Raw genomic sequence first — 21,029 nt, 5'->3', positions numbered from 1 at the left:
GTGGTTTTACTAAGAGATCTAGCATTAAATGCATACCGCTAACAGTGTAAACAAAAACAGAATTATTATCTTTGTAAAGGCTTGTTTTTAAAAAAAAAAACTCATCTTTTTATGTGTAACTAATATTAACATGCAAAATATTGGTGTAATATATAAAAATATTAATTTAAGTTTTATTGGATATTCTTAGTTTGTCAGTCAAGTGTCAACAGACAGTTGTGGGAGAGATCAGAGCTCAGTTTAGGTTGTTTGAATTGCTATTATTATTTACATAGCTTGGGGGAGGTGTCTTTTGTCAGCTTTAATTACTATGACTGTCATAGTGTGTGTGTCAAACTGTGTCTTTGTTAGGGGCGACATCGATACACTAAAGTAAGGCGATACAACACCGTGGTGACTATATCAGACGTCCATCAATATTTTAGCTTCCCAACTGCTGGGTGTGACACTCTGGCTGAAGATGCTGGTATACATAAACTCACCGGTCGCTTCATTAGTTATACCGGAGCCATCAAATGAGGTTTTTTATGATGAAGTTAAGTACAGTTTAAATGAGTTTGAACACAGTAGGTGTCTGAGACAAAGATAATGTAATGATTTAACTACATCAAACAAGTACGGGGTCACTAGTTGGGTCAGGGAGGCCACACTCTTTCCAACAAGGAAAAAAAGGGGGCCTTTGCACACATTAAAGATGCTAAAGCAATTCAGTGTAGGTCAATACTTGTTAAGATAATGTTGACATCTTAGCTTTTGTGTTATTAGTGACAAAGCAAATATTTGTCATTGCAAATAATATATCTCTTTCATAAGGAATGAGTAACTTTTTCACAATAAGCCATGTTGTCACCGGTCATGGTCAGTATTGACTCTCAAATGTGGTTATAAACCATAAAAGCCACTGTCTTTGCAAAGTTTAAACAAAACAAGATGAGATACGATCTTAACAGATGATATTTATTGAAAAAGATACAGGCAAGTTGTATAGGATACAAAATGTGGATGAGACTGTGCACTGATATCCATGTACCATGCAGTGTTATTATTAGTGTTTCATTTATTTATATTATTAAAACTGGATTAGCTTGGATTTTTTTGCACCTTATCTTGAGATGGCGTTATGCTGTTTGTATCAAAACTGGACAACATGAAGATGTTTTGGGGGTGGGAGCACAATGACAATATTTACTCCTCGCTGTTGTTTCTAGAAGTGATTAAAGGAAATGTCCACATTCTATTTCCTTTCGTGAAAGACAAAATTAAACGCATCCTTCATGGTGGAGTCTGGTGTTTGTCTCTTCATGGAGAGAAACTGTCAGTCTTTTTTCTTGTTCACATTCACACATAGTCTTTCCTCTCCATCCCTGGTCCGCCGGCGGATCGTGAGGCAGAATACGCCATTCTGGAATTGCTGTACCTGGCCTCACGGGGCGGACAGGAGCAGCAGAGGAGTCCGCCGCCGAGGATCAGAAGGGCGGCAGCAGCCCAGCCGATATAGAGCGCAGCACCAAGTTCCCGCTTCTGGGCGTCCGTCATTAAGGGGTTGTAGAATTCCCTGATGATGGTGTTGGCCGACCAGGACACGGGAATGAGCTGCATGAACCCCGACACGATGAAGAAGATGCCGGAGATGATCATGACTTTAGCCTTGGAGGCCTCATCTTCGATGCAGTTGGTGCACTTGGCGCCGGTGATGGCGACGAGCACTGCCAGGATGGCCAAAAGAATGGAGATGACGGTGAGGGCTCGGGCCGCTTGCAGGTCGTGGGAGAGGGCCAGCATGGAGTCGTACACCTTGCACTGCATCTGGCCAGTGCTCTGGACAACGCAGGTCATCCACAGGCCCTCCCAGATGATCTGCGCCGTCACGATGTTGCTGCCGATGAAGGCCGTCACCCTCCACATGGGGAGGGCACACGCCACGATGGCAATAATCCATCCCAAGATGCACAGGGAGATACCAATCAACTCCAGGCCGGCAGACATCCTGCAGGATCTTCTTTCTCCTTTTGCCGATATTCCACGAGTGTCACGGCTCAGACAAGATGGGCACTATGGAAGTTTTCAGCCTGTGCATGTGTGACGGTGCCGTGTGTACCCTGGACGTGAGCACTATGCTTTATAAAGCAGGATCAGGTGGATGGGAGGAGTCCTTGAAGGAGCTGACATCACCAAAAAAGGGGGGGGAAGGACGTGGAGAGACTCTCAGCTTTCATGGCCAGCTTCACAGCGGGCCTGACTGGCCACAATGAGGCCTTTTATTAGGGATGGGAAAGGCAAGCGAGGAAGAGCCATTTAAGGTCAACATATCGGACAGTTTGTGAGCTGTAAATCCCAATTTTCATCCCGTTATCTGTACTCTGTATGGATTTATGCAACAATTGACGTCTTGCAGTCTGGGGTTAAAAACTGTTGTTTATTATCAAGTCACACATGAAGGTTGAATGCTTCCTTGAGCTTTACAGGAGAACTTTGGAGCTTTCACCTGCCATCATTGTTTGATGGCCTTTAATCACTTTCTGTCTGCGGGATATCCTTGGAATTCTTTGGAGGAATGACCATCTCCCCAGATATACCCCCCGTCCCGCATTCCCTCCCTTCACCAGTATCTAAGTACTGTGGTTTGGTTCCTTTGGTGCCCCTCCTCCATGCCCTCAACCATGAAACAGGTCCTTTGTTAGAAAGCTGACAAAGCTGACAAAGCTGACAAAGCTGACAAAGCCGACAGCCGTTCTTGTTATCTTGGAGCAAACAGTCAGCTAGACGGCTGCTGTGATGCTGACGGCGGTTCATGCACATGTAGAGAAGCCTCCATTCTTTTTGCACTTAACATGCACCTGAAGGTCCCACTTGGGCCCTAGTCACGTGAAGTTAAAGGACCAAATTTCAATCAAGAAGGGCTGATGTCAGGTTCTTCCACACCAAACCCATCCAAGTTTGCCTTTATGGACCCCAGTGCACTGGCGACACAAAGACTGTCCAAAATGTATTGACAAAAGGAAGAATTAAGATTCACGCATCCAAAAGACCCCCAAAAATGTTTAATAAAGAAGAAAAATATCATTTGATTACTCCGGTTTCCTCCCACATTCCAAAAACATGCTAGGTTAATTGGCCACTCCAAATTGTCCATAGGTATGAATGTGAGTGTGAATGGTTGTTTGTTTATATGTGCCCTGGGATTGGCTGGCCACCAGTCCAGGGTGGACCCCGCCTCTCGCCCAAAGACAGCTGGGACAGGCTCCCTCCTGAGGATAAGCGGTACAAAAAATGAATGAAAATAATTTGATCTGATACTGAACTGATTCAAGTGTTTTGTTTTTTTTTTATCAAAACAGTGAGTTTATATTATTAATTAAAATTAATTAATTAAAAACAGGGATTCGGCTAAATTTGGGAAACAGTGTCAAATAAAGAAAACAAAGTTTACACACCAAAGTTGAAAACAATTTGTCCATCACTAGTACATTCCGGGGGCGCCACTTCAGACGTAGTTTTTCTGCTCGTAGCCGCTGGGGGCCATGGATCTGGTTAGCGGGTACATGATCTTTGACGGAGGTCTGTACCTTTTCTCGGGCTGAGGGGGGCAGCTGGAGCACAGGATGGCCCCGCCGATGAGCAGAAAGGCGGCCGCAGCCCACCCCAAGTACAGAGCCGCTCCAATCTCCCTCTTCTGAGCTTCAGGGATGACCGGATTGTAGAACTCCATGATGATGGTGTGTGCCGACCACGACACCGGGATGAGCTGTGTCAGAGACGCCAAGAGGAACGCCGCCCCGGCCACGATCATCACCCGAGCTTTTGCACGCTCTTCCTCGACGCAGTTGGTGCACTTGGCCCCCATCATGGCTACCAGGATACCCATCAGGCCCACCACAATGGAAATGACGGTGAGAGCGCGGGCGGCCTGGAGGTCACCGCTGAGGGCCAACATGGAGTCATGGATTTTACACTGCATCTGACCTGTGCTCTGGACCACACAGTTCATCCAGATGCCCTCCCAGGTGGTCTGGGCCGTCACGATGTTGACCCCGATGAAGGCGGACACTCTCCACAAGGGCAGAGCGCAGGATGCCATGGCCAGAAACCATCCCAGGACGGCCAGCGTCACTCCAAGTATTTCCAGTCCCACTGAAGGCATGTCTCAGTGCTGAGGGCTTCTGTCCGTGTTGTCAGCGTGCCACTCGCTCATATAGGTGGAAGCTCAGTGGAAGGTGGGGTCTGCTGATTATTGGCCAGGGAAAAATTCAAACTGTCCCTCCGTGGCAGAGCGTCCAAAAATGCAGCCTTGGCACAGCAAACGACCTCAGCTTAATCATTCAACTCCTCAGTAGCGTTCCCACTGGTTTGGGTGAGGGGAGAGTACACACAAGCTGCTATCGCTGGTCTGCGTTGGTTAAAGTGTAACAGAGGTGGTCAAGAAGCAGCCAGCGAATGACAGATAGCGAATATCAGCATCCACGGTGTCTGGGTCTGGCCACAGACAACATTGGAACCTCAACAATTTTGAACGCTGGCCAACCTTCGATGTGTTTGGATTTTGAAACAATTACAGTAGTACCTTGGTTTTTGTTATTAATTAGTTTAGCAAATAATAAATCCAATAAAACTGTTCCTCCTTCCCAAAATATGATCATATGGGGGGCGATTGATTCCGTGGAATTATACAAAACAGGACAAGGTCAGGGTGATCAGCCATCCTGATATACATATTTATATACGATATACTGTATATACCAATATTTTTTCCACAGAGAGAGTTAAGAGAAAAGTCAAAGCCAAATATGCATGCAAAGTTTCACTCAAATATATACTATCTTAAAAAACAATGGCCGCTGAAATCAAATAATATATTATCTGTACATACAGAAAGTATAGAAAATGTTCAATATAATGCCCTCACGGTAGCCATGATTCCATCTCACGTTCCCCATGACGACAGATGGTTGATACCGTCTTTATACAGCAACCTTTATATCGTCTTTTTTGCTGTTGACTCCCGCTATGCACCCTCTCCTCCTCCATATCACTGCTGGGATCTTCGATTGCTCTACGTAGCGAAGGGGTTGCTCCCCAGTGTAAACAATGGAGCATCCATAGCCACACACTTGCTAAAGGGGTTGCTATGGCACCAAAAACAATAATAAAGTAATAAATAAGCACTAATAACTGCCATCACTAAAAATGCAGCAGAAGATACAGACCTGCCGGAACTAGCTTGCACTTGGGCGGCGCCATCTTTAAATACGAGACCTTTGAATCAAATGTAGTCTATATTGATATGAACGATATGCTTCTTTTTGATAGCGAGCTTATCGTTTTTGGATGTTTTGGTTTTTGTTTGACCTTTTGAAAACTGAGATTACATTAAAAAAAATTGTATTGTCTCAATTTTCTTGTGTTCTTGTACTGCCTTTCTTATATTGCTGTTGTTGTTTTAAATTGTATTTTTATAGATATGCCATGGGCCAACAAATGGCCCCGAGGTGACGCCTTGGACACCCCTGGTGTGAGACCTCCACTCCTGCTCAAAAGTGAAACATCTCACTGGCACACTTAGCCTGCAACTCAAACACAACCAAGACGGACACACACACACACACACACACACTTGCACGCTCTTACCAAGATTAAGACAGCATGCATTCTTCATGATGAATGAAATGTTCAGGAGCTCTGTTCGACCAGAACAGAAAATCATCAATTTTATGAAGGGGGGCTTTGTACTGATGATGTGTCACTGATAACATCAACAGACAACATTAGATCCAAAAAATGAAGATTAAAAAACTACAGTTTTGAGGTGTTCAAGTTTTGAGATAGTCATGTAACAATATGTTTTTTATTGTATCAAACTCAGAGGTATTTCTAATAATGTGACCTTCACATGTAGCTAAAGAGGGGATTTAATATTCCAGGCCGAAAAAGCCGAAAGTATCTGTGTGCATAATGGTGCCAGGTGGTGGAGGAGACGGGGGCGGGGGTCTTATCTGTGTCCTTACTTTGAAGGTCATTGTGTTTTAAATGGTTCATTTGACCTCAGGTTAATGTATGCACCTTGTATACAAACCCGGTTACTGATTTTAATACTTCTACTGCTTTACACCTTCATAGCAAATATATATTCACAAAAAATCCACTCCAAACTGTAGGAGGGATTGATATAAAGTAACAAACACAGGCAGAAGTAGGCAGGTTGTGTGTTTGATGCACAAAGGCCTCAGCATACAAATTGTGTGGTCAAGGGATGTATCCCACATATAGAAGCAAATCTTACAAATACTTAACCTCGCACTGAAGCTAAAACATGTTTAAAATGCAAAACAAGGTTTTCATCACCACGACTTTGCGCTTTGCAGCTCAAAAACAAGCAAGTAGGTCACTGTAGTTTGTTTTGTGTATTTAGGGTACAATAAGTAGGCCGATCAATAGTACATTCAGACTAAATAATGTTTACGTTTACTTTTACTTCACTCAGTTCTGTGAGGGGCGGTGCATCAGGTGATCAATGAAGTCTTTGTGGTTCTGAGGGTCTCTGCTGGGCATTCTCCTGCACATTTGGGTGATTATACCAGACTGGGTTTCACTCTCCCAAATGCAGGACAGGTTACAAAGAAAGAGGAAGAGGCAACAAGCGCCCCATTGTGTCCTACCTAAATTTGCCCAGAAACTCAGTATCTCATTTCGGGGGTGCAGCTGGTATGTGCACAACAAGTGACAGCCACTGATGGTTATCAGGTGGAGCTGACTTTAATCTAAAATAATGCACATGAATGATTGATCACTGAATGGACACCTTTATTACAAGATTAGTTACATGACTCGATCATCTGTAGTCAAACACGTATGCATGACTAACACTAATGAGGAAAAAAGACCCCCAGCGCCACAGAAGCATGCCATACATATGAAAACATGTCCGACATGTTTAATTGTCTCCCCTGCTGGTCACATGTTCACACGTAGTCTCGTCGGTCATAGCCACGTGTTGATAAGCTCTTAACAGCCGTGTAGCCCACCTGGGCGGGCACCCTGCGCACCGTGGACTTCCTGGGTTGGCAGGAGCAACACAGCAAGGCCCCCCCCAGGGTGAGCAGGCAGGAGGCGGCCCAGCCGAAGTAGAGCGCGTTGCCAAAGTCCCGTTTGCCCGTCTCTTCCAGCAGCGGGTCGTAGAAGCCCATCACAATGGCGTGGGCCGTCCAGGACACCGCCAGCAGCAGCAGCAGTCCTGCCACCGTCAAGACAAGACCGCCAGCCACCATGAAACGCCATTTAGTGCTCACGTCCCGGCTGCAGTCGGTGCACTGCGCCCCCGCCACAGACAATCCGATACCCATGACGCACAGCACCATGGAGACCACCACGAGAGCGCGTGCCGCCTGCAGGTCCACAGGAAGCCCCAGCATGGAGTCGTGCACCTTGCAATGCATTTGCCCCGTGCTCTGCACCGAGCAGTTCATCCACAAGCCCTCCCAGATCACCTGCGAGACCACGATGTTCTGACCCACGTACGCGGCCACACGCCACATGGGCAGGCCGCACGCCACCATCACCCCCAGCGAGCCCGCCACAGCCAGCGTCATTCCCAGGATCTCCAAGCCGGACGATGCCATAGTGAGAGCGGAGGACGGGCGTGGGACAGAAGGCCTTCTGTGTGCACCGCCTTCCCCAGAAGAAGGTGATATCGGATCTCCTTGGCTCAAAGTCCTGAGTCCAACTTGAGGGAGAAACTAATTCTACCTTCTTTATACGGCTTGAAGGTGGAGTCAGCGCACCGTGGCCTCAACATGCTTGCCTTTGAAGGATGCATCAAATATTATTGTCATTTCATCTCAACCATAACATGGCCCATATAAGCAGCCCGAAAGGCATCGAAAAGTTGCTCACATTTAAAACTCATATACTTTCTTCCCATTCGTCATATAGGTGCGCCTGCACAATCTTAAGAGATCCAAAACAGAACATTTGCAAAAAACACAATTCATTTAGAATCATTTTTATACAGGCAGAACGCACCTAATGAAGAGTCAGAAGCACCTTTGAATTGCCACATAAAGGGCAATTCCAAAGAAGAAATATGCCCAATCACCCTTGGAATGACATCTGTGTGCGTGGCAAAAAGCAACAATGACCTTCCATGCATGAGTCCCCTTCCGTGCAGACGTCCTCCAATGCTGGAATATTACAATCTAGTCAAAGGAAGTAGCAGATATGATTTGATTTGTTGCATTTAATACTCAGGTCCGAAATACTTGCTGAGATTCTTTGAGGGAGTAAATGCCTTCTTTGTTCAAGGCCATGTGAGCTCTGCTTCATTATGAGCTTTCCTCTCATTTACAAAGGTCACCTGGGGTCACTGGTCACCATGATCACCCCCCCAGGCCCCCCCCACGTCACACTTCAGCGGATTCACATGAAAAGAATAGTGAATGCGCATCTTCTTACTGAGCTTTCAACTACTGCCTCATGATTCTTCATCATTGGCGTCTTTTTGTCCTGCAGTATTTCAAAATCCTCTTTAGATCCCAATTGGCTTCCAGAGTGGTTCAATTAATTACATTCACTTCAACATGTCTGAAAAGGAGTCGGAAGAAGCAGAGGTTATTGAATGCTACCGCTTTTCCCTTTATCTGCAATTACTGATTGTTCACTTCCTGTTTTTCCATATTAAAACGTAGAGCCAATGGAGAATAACGTCAGGGAAAAGGGAGCAACAAGAAAATAATAATAGACATGGAGAAGGGGCCAGAATTAAATAAGCTCTGCTTCTGCCTACTCTTTTCCAGACATGTTAAATTGAGTGTAATGTTTTTTGAATGTAATTTGCGCAACAAAGCAAATAACTCTTTATGAGTACTCAGTAGTCATTTGACTATTGAAAAATACATGTATGTAACTACTAAATATTTGTTCAGTATGTATTGTATTCAATAAATGAAAGACGTGATTTTGGAAAATAAGGTTGTACAGTAGAGTCCTCTCTCTGGCGACACTTTTCTACACAATGGCGCCCTCTCTGCCTCTCCTATGGTGGCCAAACACAGACATGCAGAAATGATCCCAAACCATAAAACAAATTCAACAGGAAAATGCCGCAGAATAAATACACCAATTACTTAGAAATCAATAAAATAAACACTGCATGGAAATGCAAAGGAAAAGTATTGCCACTGGTAAAAAAAAAAAAAAAAGTTTGTAGCATTTCTCTCATTCGTGTGTTTCTGGCATTCGCGGCATTTTCTTTCGTTTGTTCTTTGTTCGAACTTATAGTATGCGTCTTATGGTTTTGGATCATTTCTGTGTTTGCAGCATTTGGACGTTTCCGCGTGTTTGTTATTCTCACTTTTTCTGCAAATCACCAATGTATTCCCTGCTCTTCTCCTCCCGCCTCACGGCACGCAATATGTTTTATGTTGGGTGGGGGCAGCGCAGGGGGCCACTCGGGATCTTCACTTAGGATTGAACATATTACGTCTTTTCACCATCAAAATGTCAGGAAGGGATGCTGAACAGACCCAGCACCGCCATCTCTGACCTGAGATGCAAAAAGTAAAAAGTGATTTAACATCCTCAGCGTCGCCTTAATAATAAAATATTCATCTCCGTTCGCAATAACAACTGCATTTGTATTCATTATAATTGTGTATAAACTATTTTTACCAAGTGACTGCACAGCAAGATACACAATATTTCTCTGAAATCTGGATAGGTTTTCTGTGGAATCTTTTCAACCCTGTGGATTATCAGAATCCAGACAGCTCAATCATGACAGTTATTGGCTAATGCTTCCTGTAATCCTCTGGTATTTGACGGTGAAGCAGATGTGCTCTTGAAGTTTTAAACAGACTTTGCAGCCCAAAATCTGTCCTGATAAATGTGTCATGATATATGCACACATATGTCGTGCACGCACATTACCCAAGGTGTGGACTCGAGTCATGTGACTTTATTCAAGTCACAATTTTGATGACTTTGGACTTGTCTTGACAATATCTTGACAAGACTTTCAGCTCAACTTGGACTTTGGCATCAATGACTTGGGCATTGATGTTTTTTATACTGTTGACTTGAAAATAATACTTTTTAGATTTTAAAATGTGCCCCCATTCAAAGTACTTATTACTTTTAACGACTTCAGACTTCAACCTGTCGTTTTGACTTGAGACTTGACTTGGACTTGCATGTCCTATTAATATGAAATACAAATAAAAGGCATTTCTCAGGGGGAAGGCAGGTGTGCCGGTGCAGTCACTTGTTTCAAAACTGCCAGAAATAAACATGTAGCCACCTGCAAACATTCACCTCTCGTGGGAGAGGGAGCTGGTCGGACTGGTTCCCCTCACATACTGGTTTCTAACGGACTACTTTCTGATCATCAAGCTATTTTAGCCCATAATTTACTCAGATGAGCCATCTCATACTGTTGGAGAAGGCAAATGCATCCATTTGTCTAAATGTCAGACAACCAGTTCAATACTTTTTAACCAGAAACTGTTTAAATCAGTTTAAATCTGGTTTCAGGAAAAGACAGAAATATTACTGAATGACATGATCGCAGTCTTGGACAACAGACAGCACTTTTCACATGCAGTCATGCAGACAACCACCTCACCCGTGGTGCCAAACAAACACAATATGTAATACACAACTATGTAATACACAACTATGTAATACACAACTTAACCTACCCGCTGCACTGTCTGGGAAGTAAAACAGGAGGAACGTTCACATGCTCTTCAATAGTCTGCATCCATCTCTCTCACACCAACTACCCTCATGTCTTCCTCTTTGGTCTTCCTCTACGCCTCCTACCTGGCAGCATCCTTCTACCAATATATTGACTATCTCTCCTCTGGACATGTCCCAACCATCTCAGTCTGGCCTAAAAGACTTTATCTCCAAGGCCTCTAACATGTAATGCCCCTCTGATGTACTCCTTCCTGATCCTATCCATCCTGGTCACTCCCAATGAGAACCTCAGCATCCTCATCTCTGCTACCTCCAGTTCTGCTTCCTGTCTCTAGACCAAACAACATGGCTGCTCTCGCCCCAGTTTTGTATACCTTTCCTTTCATTTTAGCTAAACTCTTTTATCACATCACGCCTGACACTTTTCTCCACCCGTTCCATCCTGCCTGCACACGCTTCTTCACCTCCTTTTCACAATCTCCATTCTTCTGGACTGTTGACCCCAAGTATTTAAAATTCTCCATCTTCTGTATCTCTTCTTCCTGTAACCTCACTCTTCCACTCGGGTCCCTCTCATTCCCGCACATATACTCCATCTTGCTGTGGCGAATCTTCATTCCTCTCCTTTCCAGGGCAGACCTCCACTCTTCTAGCATCTCCTCCACCTGTTCCCTACTCTCACTACAAATCCCAATGTCATCTGAAAACATCATAGTCCATGGAGATTCTGGTCTCATCTGTCAACCTGTCCATCAGCATAGCAAACAAGAAGGGGCTCAGAGCCGATGTCTGATGCGGTTCCACCTCCACCTTAAACTCTTCCGCCACACCTACAGCACATCTTACCACAAACCTACCTATCTTACAGACCTCATACATGTCCTGCACCACTTGAACATACCCCAGACTTCCCTAAAAAAAAATATCGTCTGGCTCCCTGTCCAATTTTGTTAACTCAATGTGGCCCGCAAGCCAAAAGGTTTTCCCACCCCCCGTCCAAGGCCTTTGATACAGTAGATCATGCAGTACTGGAACAAAAACTCCTTTCTAATGGTCTCCCATCATGGGAAGTTACCCGTTTCAACAACTAGGTCTTAAACTGTCAGTGTGCGCAGATGCATAACACGGCATCCTCCTCTCTCACCGAGAGCCAATAAAAAGCAAACCAGGACTCCTCAACCAAAGCAGATGCTCTACACTAAAAAACTCTGATTCCGACCACCACTCTGATCTTTTGATTACAGTATACGGTCCTCAGTGGAAAGAGTTTGTGTACTCCTGCCCCAGAAGCTCACTTCGTCAAGTGTGACTCACTGGTCAAATCCGCCATCACAGTGAAACTGCGACTATGTCGAAACGCCAGTCTCACTGTGATGACGTCCCAGACAGACGATACACACATGCAGTCGCTTCTCCGATGTGCGACATGACTCATCGCTTTTCTTGCCTCTCAACTGTATCAAAAGGCCATCTGTTTGATGCTTGCGGATTATGTTAGTTCATTACGTTTGATCACCATAACTCAGGTGATACTTTGTATTTACTTGTATTTATTCGCATTACTCCTTCTCAGCATTCTTCACTTAACAAGTAGAGGATGGTACCGAGCATAATGTTGCCCTGAGGAAGTTGTAGCTTACACCTTACCTGACACAGAGCAAATCTGTTTAGCATGTAGGGGCATTTAGATCAACAATACTATCTGCCCCAATGGCTGGACGGGACAAAAAAAAATGTTGCCCAACATACTACTCCCACTCATGGAGTGTTTTAGTGTTACTAAGTATTGCTTTGCCCTAAGCCCCCATCACCCCCAGGTGATGCCCTTTCGGACAGAAGACAGCAGCAGCGGTGTCTGGTTTTCAATTGCGATTTGAATCCAAAGTGGTCTAAGGGGGAAGTCTGGGCTTGCCTTGCCACGGTTTGAAAACAGTTGTCACTCCTGACTGCCTCAAGCATTTTCTCACGGGCGCCAAAAGATTCTGGGATTATAACTTAACCCCAATCATAATACTTAGCATTTATGACACAATTTTGCCTCGGATTGAGTGTTTTCTCTGGTTAGCATACAATATGACGCACGTCTTATCAGGGTCGCCTTGTTTAATGCACTGTGTAAATCCAACTGTGTTTTTAATTATTATTGTTTTTATTATCTAGTATCAATCAAGATACTGATACAGCCCTGATATCCATAATATCAACATTTGAATCAATTTGCCCACCTGTGATTCATATGCTTAAGTGTAGCCTGCCTGAGCAAAGAGCTCTCTAATCTGACCCTGAAACCATCTCTCCTCAGAGTATTAATTGTGGACATTCCACCCATCCTCCAGGTTTCTGGAACCCAATCTCCACAGTCGGGTCGAAGTGGCTTTAATGATCCCAGCTTGGATAAAAAAGAGGTATTATAGTCCACTTTTGGCTCTCAGACACTGCCTCTATTCATTTGCGGGACAATCTGCGGCTCTCCTCGCCCCTTCTGAGCGTTGCCTCTCGTCAGATGGAATCACTTGTCTTTTGGCCTCCTGGTGTCTTCATACTGCTGTGGGCACCCATCGATGGACCAACAAGGACTTCGGACTGAAGCGCACGTCCAGTCCAAGCAAATCTGCAGCTTCTTGAAGGCCGTCAAGTGTCACTGGGAGGTCAGATTTGTTTTAAATCCTCATCTTGTCTCTTCTTTTATGTTTATGCGATCATGTGTGGTGCTCTGCAAAACTGTTATCAATGGTGCTTTGTTAACTGCTAAATCAATAATTCACAGCATTCTGTAGTTTCATTTGATTATCGTGACGGTATTAAGAGGTCAAAGACATATTGGGATTATGTTGTGTGTTGTGTGTTGCCAATGTGAGTCAAATTAAACGACATAGCATTTTCATAATCACCATAAATTAGCAGAGCACAAGGTGTCTACAATCAACAACATAAAAAGTACAAATGTTGTTGTTGGTGTAATACTACTTGTTTTCAGTCACTTTAATCTGTTTTAAACCTGCTTGCTGTTTGGAAATTTTGGAGTACGATTTCATTTTTTTCAGTTCTAATCTGCATTTTGCGTTTAAACAAGCTGTTGTTCCACTTGCTTCAAATATTGCATAATACTGACTTATAAGTAGCTTGGTAGCCGGGAAAAAAGAACACTAGAAGGAGGGGCTGATGTTTTTTCACCTGCTAAGTGAGTCACAGCGCGGCCAGGGTCGGCTACACCCGCAGCAGTCACCTGACATGGTGACACATGCCCGTGGGGGGGGGCGTCACAGGTCTAGGTGTGTTTAGCGTATAAAAGACCTGCTCCAGCCTTGCCCAAACATTTACTCAGACGGATCTCCCCAGAATCACGGACTTGAGCTTCAAGCATACTTGTGGAACTCGCCTGCATTCAGACATGGTGTCAGCGGGCTTGCAGATGCTGGGCGCCGCCCTCTGCATCGTCGGTTGGATCGGGACCGTTGTCGTGTGTGCTCTGCCACAGTGGAAGGTGACAGCCTTCATTGGCAGCAACATCGTCACGGCTCAGACGTCCTGGGAGGGCATCTGGATGAGCTGCGTGATGCAGAGCACGGGCCAGATGCAGTGTAAGGTCTACGACTCTCTGCTGGCGCTGTCCCGCGACCTCCAGGCCGCTCGCGCTCTCATCATCATCTCCATCCTGCTGGGCGTCCTGGGAGTGCTGCTCTGCCTGGCGGGGGGCAAGTGTACCAACTGCGTGAAAGACGAGGGCTCCAAAGTCAAAATCTGCGTGGCTTCTGGTGTGGTCTTCATCTTGGCTGGCGTTTTGTGCCTCATCCCCGTGTGCTGGACGGCAAACACCATCATCAGGGACTTCTACAACCCCCTGACCTCCGGCTCCCAGAAGAGGGAGCTGGGGGCCGCCCTCTTCATCGGCTGGGGGGCCTCGGCCCTTCTCATCATAGGCGGCGCTCTCCTATGCGCCAACTGCCCCCCCAAGGACAAGTACGCCGCCAAGTACTCAGCAAGCCATGCGTCTGCACCCAAAGACTACATCTGAGGAAGCCAGCAGAAGGCGTTCGTGCTGATCAAACATTTCAGGACTTCCTGTTTTGTCGTTGCCAAGATAACGAACCACAGACGCCAACTAAAACCGGCTAGTTGACTGGAAAGTGGCTGTCATTTCTTTTTTATTGTTTACTTATGTATGCCTTTTTGTACTCCACTGACATTCTTGTAAGCATTATTCTTGTATTATATCGTTTTGTCAACACTTGTAAATAAAACCATTTGATCATAAAAATGACCTATTTGTTTGCTCTTCTTTTTAAATTTTGTATTTTAAACAATCTTCATTTGCTGAAAAAAATACCATTTTGTGTACCGTAGATTAGCATCATTATTGTCACATATACAGTATGTTCCCATATATGTTGGTATTGTTTCTATTGTTGCACACTGTACACTGACATACATTAACAGGGTTTTTTATAGCCACCAAAAGTCTAGATTTGTCATATTTCCAAAAAAACAAAGGTTTTATGATCAGGATAATAGTGTATTTGTTTTAGACATACTTAAATTACATTGAGAGACATTCACAATTTACAGTTACACAATTCAACACCTCAGATGGAGATCTTATTTAATCCAACCGCCTGAAATTGTGTTCAAAAGTCTGTTCTTTCTAGTTTCTAATTTTATGATTTGGAGAATATTTTCATGTACAAAGTGAGACTCCAGTGTGACTGAGCATGGATGTGCGTCCCCATGACATCATATTACTGACACCTGACAAGCTTTCCTCTTGGTTCTTGGTGCAAACAAACCAGTCAGTAAATGAATGAATCACACGGTCAAGAACAAACAAGTCTTTCTCGCTGCTGCTTTAAGACTAGCGGCCAAACCATGGTGTTGCTCTTGAATCTTGAGTTGGAGATCCAGAACAGGAGCCTTGCGACCTTGAACATTTGTGGCAGGTCAGCACCACTGAAGGTCTCCAGGCCGGTGTTTGTGTGTAAACTACTTGTGGCCAATAGAAGACCAGGATTCCGGCGTCACACGCCTCCATGTTGTCGTTTGATACTTCTCCGACTACAAACAATATAAATAGAGGCTGCTATAATCCCAGGCGTGTTTCTGGCTGGACTGGAGCGTACGTGTAGCATCGAGATGGTGTCTCAGGGCATTCAGATGATTGGCATCTCTCTGGCCACCATCGGCTGGTTCCTGGTCATCATAGTCTGCGCACTCCCCATGTGGAAGGTGACGGCGTTCATCGGAGCGAACATCATCACGGCTCAGACCGTCTGGCAGGGCCTGTGGATGAACTGTGTGGTTCAGAGCACGGGTCAGATGCAGTGCAAGGTCTATGATTCCATGCTGGCCCTGGCGCAGGACCTGCAGGCCGCCCGGGCCATGATCATCATCTCCATCCTCACGGGGATCTTTGGGGTCATCCTGTCCGTGGCGGGTGGGAAGTGCACCAACTGCATGGAGGAGGAGCGCGCCAAAGCCAGGACGTGCATCCTCGCCGGTGCGTTGTTCATCATCTCCGGATTGCTGTGTCTGATTCCCGTCTCCTGGTCGGCACACACCATCATCACCAACTTTTACAATCCCTTGGTGATCGCTGCCCAGCGCTACGAGCTCGGGGCGGCGCTGTACATCGGCTGGGCGGCTACAGCGCTGCTACTGATTGGAGGAGGGCTGGTGTGCTGGAACTGCCCCCCCAACCACGAACAACATGACCACTACATCCCCAAATTCAGGCCCGTCAAGTCGGCCTCCACTTCGAGAGAATATGTCTGAAACGGTGCATCACTGGGAGTAAATATGAAAGCAAGAAATTGGCAAGTGGTGGCCAGTTGAGCTGCAACAGGAAGCTACTGGGTTTGACTGTCACACCTGAATGGAATGGAGCCATCCAGTGTTGTCTGTAAACAAACATGGAGGACGATAACGCTTCATCAGCAACCTCCGGATGGAAAACCACAATGACATCCCTCAACTCACTTCACTTTAACAATGTTAAAACAATATTGCTAAATGTAAACTTTATCATATGATTGTCCAAATCAAATAGCCCATACATAACCTGTGTGTTTTAAATCTTGTGATTTTGTGTTTCGGTAAATAAACTGTCAATTATCACGCTTTCTTTCTCCCAAACAAACAAATCCAGCATGCACACCAACCATATTCAAGAGTTCAATAGCTTCATAACTTTTCCTTCCAACCACTAAGAGGCAGCATATGACCTCCACTTTTGAGGAAACAACAAAAGGAGGCGATAGTGAAACTCCTTCAAGACCTGTTGATTTGCATTCCAATGCTCGTCACCGAGAAGGGGAACATGTGTGTCACTTCCTGTTTTTAATCAGAGATGTTGTGAAAACTGTCTGGAACCCATGCAATCACGTGTACCATCACACCACCTCAGACACCAGAAATATAGTTTCTGTACTGTATACATATTTATGTAACTCCACAAAGCTTCTCTTGTCAATCACAGTTTGAGCCAATTTCTCCGGCTTTGGGGTCTCTAAGTTGCAAAGCAAATACACTTTGCTTTGGGGTGCATAAGAAAGTGTGTTTTTGTTCAAAACCGGATGCCGCTCCTCCGACTGGAGGAGGAGGAGGAATCCTGTTTGGCAAGAAGAACTCACCTGACGACAACGAGGCCCTCCCCTGTGGCCCGCTGACAAGCAGTGGGAGAGGGAGCTGCGTGCTTCTTGACGACAATCCACCAGATTGGAGTCTCTTCGCCATGGGGAGGATTGGCAAGGAGACGGCAGGTCAGGTCATCAGCTTCATCGGGCTGGTGGGGGTGGCGGTGACCTGCGGCATCCCCATGTGGAGGGTGACCTCCTTCATTGGCGCCAACATCGTGACGGGCCAGATCATCTGGGATGGCCTGTGGATGAACTGCGTGATGCAGAGCACCGGGCAGATGCAGTGTAGGCTGAACGAGTCGGTGATGAGGCTGACGCCGGATCTGCAGGCCGCCCGAGCCCTGGTCATCATCTCCCTCGTCTCCGGCTTCATTGGATTCATGATCACCTTCATCGGCGCTAAATGCACCGGCTGTCTGCAGAAGGACCGGTCCAAGGCCATCGTCGTAATCATAGGCGGCTGCCTTCTCATCCTTGCCGCAGTCCTGGTCCTGATTCCCGTCACCTGGTCAGCGACCATCACCATCACTGACTTCCAGAGCCCCTTGACCATCGAAACACAAAGGAGGGAAATCGGAGCGGCCATCTATATCGGCTGGGGCTCTGCTGCGATTCTACTTGTCGGCGGGATCATTCTCACCACCTCCTGCCCTCCTCAGAGGCCCTTGTACGGATACCCCGGTTACCAACCAGCACCCGTGTACCCTTACACAAACGGGTCCACATACGCCCCTGCGTACGCTCCAGCCTCCAGTCAGCCATACACGGCAAGCGGCTCATACGCTCCAACAAAACCGTACGCGGCGCCAACCACATACCCGGCTCGGCAGTACATTTAAAGACTGGGATGACACACAGAGAGACTGCAGACTGGATGTTTCTCGTGCTGGATAGACTGACGTGTACTACGTGTAATACTGTACCAAGATACACACAAACGATGGTATGTATTCCACTGCTAGATCACGGTCACTTCCTTATTGTTCCTTATTGTGAGTGGAGGCTTGCTATGGAGCTCGGTTGTGTTCCAAAAGCTGAAATTGTCTGCAAGGAATCATCATGTCAACAAGCCTATTTGCACTGGAGTCGTGTAATTATGTCCATATCTTTGTTTTTTGTATTCATGATGTGTTGATTTTGTGTAAATACCGAGAGCATTTTAATAAAACATCTGCGTTAACACCACACCTTTTTGTGACGTGTGTTTTTAAAAAGAATGATGAATTTCATACTGAGGTTTTAGCCGGCTTTTTGCATTGTGGAAACGTTGTTCATATCTTACAATAATTGAATCATACCCTTAACTCTAGTCTTTGCTGTCTGAAACAAAGCCATGTAAATATTGCCATAAAAATAGTCTGCTGAAAATATGTTCCGGTGCTGGAGGGATGAACATTGTGTTAAAAGTGGCCAGATTGTGTTAAAAGTACTGACAGATGAAAACAAAATGCCAAAAATGGCATCCTGAAATGAAATCAACTTTGCATAACGGATCCAGTCACCACTTCCCCAAAAGTTGCTGATTAAAAACCCTGAATGACGTCATCAAAATGGTAATGTCTTTGTTAACGGCCCGATACTACTTTCCAGGTTGTCAATTTGAAAACCGGAAATGGATGACAGCCATCGCCCAATGAAATGGAAGCGCACCATTTGAAGCAGGAATGCGACATCCACCTCGTAACATAGATTTGTGCTGTGACGGATGTTCATCTCATCGAAACTCTTCTCGGTCCTCGTGAAGAATCTGGTCGGGCAGGTTAATCACCCAGCACTTGGGTTTCAGTTCAAACGACCATGCGGTGACTCCACCCACAAAGGGCGATGTCCTTATAACCAGCATGAGCGTTCCACAGGCTTTATTTGCGCTTGGACCCAAGTTGCTGTCGAGTGTTCTCCTGCTGCTTTGAAAGCAAATAAGGCGTCATCATGGTATCTCTGGGACGACAGATGCTGGGATTCATCTTGGCCATCATTGGCTTCCTGGGCACCATCATCGTGTGCGCGCTGCCCATGTGGAAGGTGACGGCCTTCATCGGCGCCAACATTGTGACGGCGCAGGTTATATGGGAGGGTCTGTGGATGAACTGTGTGATGCAGAGCACAGGTCAGATGCAGTGCAAGATCTACGACTCTCTGCTGGCTCTGCCTCAGGACCTGCAGGCCGCCAGGGCCCTGGTGGTCATCGCCATCATCGTCGCCGCTTTCGGGATCATCCTGGGCATCGCCGGAGGCAAGTGCACTAACTTTGTGGAGGACAGAGTCGCCAAAGTCAAAGTGGCCGTCGCCGCCGGGGTGGTCTTCATCTGCGCTGGTGTTCTGGTTCTCATCCCTGTGTGCTGGTCGGCCAACACCATCATCAGGGATTTCTACAACCCCATCCTGACCAACGCCCAAAGGAGGGAGCTGGGTGCCGCTCTCTACATCGGCTGGGGTACGGCCGCACTCCTCCTCCTGGGAGGGGCCCTCCTCTGCAGCTCGTGCCCACCCAAGGAGAGCCCGGAGTACCCTGTCAAGTATTCTGGCGCCAGATCGACAGCCACCAGTCGAGCCTATGTCTGATGACTCTCCTGACAAATGACTTTAACAATTGTCCCTTCACTCCAGCAAACCTCCACGTGTGTGAGCTTCTCAGAGTGCAACTTGTGTGTCTTCATGTTTGTTTTGGCAAGAATAACTTTGGGAGAAACTCACTTTTGGTGGAGGCAAGAAGAGCTTGGTGAGACCATGAGGTGTGAAAGTGCTTGACAGAAAGTCCACAAAGATTTTTTTTTTAATCCTGTGTGAAAGCTAAATATGTCACGGCCGTAAGACATACCACGAGAAGCTATTTGTACAGCCATATGTTCTGTTATGACTATTATATACATACATAGCTTGTTCAGCAATCACAGATATTTAATAAAGCATTTACCTCACTGATACAGTTTTTTTTTTGATAAGTGTGAACAACAGACTTTATTCATCTCAGTCAGAAGTGCTTATTTTCAACTACTACAATGTATTTGGGTTCGAATTAAAGAGTTCCTCAATGGACTGACGAGCAGTCCAGGGTGTACCCCGTCTCTTGACATCTCTAGCTGTGGCCCTGGCATAGAAAATGGATGGATGGAATGAAATAGGTCAGAAGGTGTCAGTCTACAAGACAAGGAACTTACATTATTGCTCAGGCAGATGTTTAACCAGTTCAACCGGCTGCATTGTGTCGTTTCACAGGACGCACCAGCTCCTGGCTTCTTTGTCACATGGATTGAGAGTCTCACCCACCAACAAGATGGTCAATATATCAATATAGCGGAGTACACTTTTAGCCCATTTTGGCTCGAGATGCCATCTATTATTCACTGGAAAGTTTAGGGAAAAAATGACTTTTTATAAATACTATATACCCTATTAATGGTGGCAAAAGTAAACAAAAATGCTGGAATGTGTCCTCATTTTGTCTTTTTGGCAACTGAGTCTCGGAAAAGGGTTTAATCCTACCCCTCCTCCGTTTACTGATAGACGATGCCGACTCAAAAACAAATACAGTAATCCCTCATTTATGGTGGTCATGGTTCCAGATCCGACCATGATAAGTGAAGTATTCCTTATTTATGAATGGAAACATTTTCACAGTTTCCGACCTGTTTCCGACCTTCTAAATATGTTTTTTAACAATATTAGAGCCCTGAACTAACACCCCTATGGTCACCTTTACGCTCATATTAC

The 21,029-nt window shown here is 45.7% G+C and overlaps 5 protein-coding genes across 6 annotated transcripts; 2 read left to right on the top strand and 3 right to left on the bottom strand.

Annotated features, from left to right (window-relative positions):
• Nucleotides 1–939: 939 nt before the first annotated feature.
• On the bottom strand, nt 940–2,599 carry LOC131134497 (claudin-3-like). The gene has a single exon (XM_058079863.2). The coding sequence runs from the start codon at nt 1,984–1,986 to the stop codon at nt 1,339–1,341; it is 648 nt and encodes a 215-aa protein (XP_057935846.2). The 5' UTR covers nt 1,987–2,599; the 3' UTR covers nt 940–1,338.
• A 322-nt stretch (nt 2,600–2,921) lies between these two features.
• On the bottom strand, nt 2,922–4,374 carry LOC144899692 (claudin-4-like). The gene is made up of 2 exons (XM_078793076.1): nt 3,435–4,374; nt 2,922–3,248 (listed from the first exon to the last, which is right to left on the bottom strand). The coding sequence occupies exon 1, from the start codon at nt 4,139–4,141 to the stop codon at nt 3,485–3,487; it is 657 nt and encodes a 218-aa protein (XP_078649202.1). The 5' UTR covers nt 4,142–4,374; the 3' UTR covers nt 2,922–3,248; nt 3,435–3,484.
• Nucleotides 4,375–6,806: 2,432 nt separating this feature from the next.
• Nucleotides 6,807–8,031, bottom strand: LOC131134996 (claudin-9). The gene has a single exon (XM_058080772.2). The coding sequence runs from the start codon at nt 7,611–7,613 to the stop codon at nt 6,957–6,959; it is 657 nt and encodes a 218-aa protein (XP_057936755.2). The 5' UTR covers nt 7,614–8,031; the 3' UTR covers nt 6,807–6,956.
• A 5,961-nt stretch (nt 8,032–13,992) lies between these two features.
• Nucleotides 13,993–14,944, top strand: cldna (claudin a). The gene has a single exon (XM_058080414.2). The coding sequence runs from the start codon at nt 14,081–14,083 to the stop codon at nt 14,702–14,704; it is 624 nt and encodes a 207-aa protein (XP_057936397.2). The 5' UTR covers nt 13,993–14,080; the 3' UTR covers nt 14,705–14,944.
• An 843-nt stretch (nt 14,945–15,787) lies between these two features.
• Nucleotides 15,788–20,240, top strand: LOC131134280 (claudin-4-like). 2 transcript variants are annotated; one of them, XM_078793075.1, is made up of 3 exons: nt 17,331–18,054; nt 19,105–19,120; nt 19,482–20,240. In XM_078793075.1, the coding sequence occupies exons 1-3, from the start codon at nt 17,414–17,416 to the stop codon at nt 19,878–19,880; spliced, it is 1,056 nt and encodes a 351-aa protein (XP_078649201.1). In that variant the 5' UTR covers nt 17,331–17,413; the 3' UTR covers nt 19,881–20,240. The 2 variants fall into 2 exon arrangements, with proteins under 2 accessions (XP_057935360.1, XP_078649201.1); XM_058079377.2 differs by lacking the exons at nt 19,105–19,120; nt 19,482–20,240 and adding an exon at nt 15,788–16,292 and having other exon boundaries at nt 17,404–18,503.
• The last annotated feature ends 789 nt before the right edge of the window (nt 20,241–21,029 follow it).

The sequence above is a fragment of the Doryrhamphus excisus genome, linkage group LG8 (assembly GCF_037039965.1).
Source record: "Doryrhamphus excisus strain RoL-2023G ecotype Guam linkage group LG8, RoL_Dexc_Guam_v1.1, whole genome shotgun sequence".
In the NCBI taxonomy this organism is placed as follows: Eukaryota; Metazoa; Chordata; class Actinopteri; order Syngnathiformes; family Syngnathidae; genus Doryrhamphus; species Doryrhamphus excisus.
This window is presented reverse-complemented; position numbering and strand designations above follow the sequence as displayed.

Excerpts from the sequence above, each read along its gene's own strand:
- LOC131134497 (XM_058079863.2), bottom strand. The coding sequence starts at position 1,986 with ATGTCTGCCGGCCTGGAGTTGATTGGTATCTCCCTGTGCATCTTGGGA.
- LOC144899692 (XM_078793076.1), bottom strand. The coding sequence starts at position 4,141 with ATGCCTTCAGTGGGACTGGAAATACTTGGAGTGACGCTGGCCGTCCTG.
- cldna (XM_058080414.2), top strand. The coding sequence starts at position 14,081 with ATGGTGTCAGCGGGCTTGCAGATGCTGGGCGCCGCCCTCTGCATCGTC.
- LOC131134996 (XM_058080772.2), bottom strand. The coding sequence starts at position 7,613 with ATGGCATCGTCCGGCTTGGAGATCCTGGGAATGACGCTGGCTGTGGCG.
- LOC131134280 (XM_058079377.2), top strand. The coding sequence starts at position 15,817 with ATGGTGTCTCAGGGCATTCAGATGATTGGCATCTCTCTGGCCACCATC. Across the intron at positions 16,293-17,403 it reads ATCGCTGCCCAGCGCTACGA|TCTCTTCGCCATGGGGAGGA; the intron begins GCTCGGGGCGGC and ends ACCAGATTGGAG.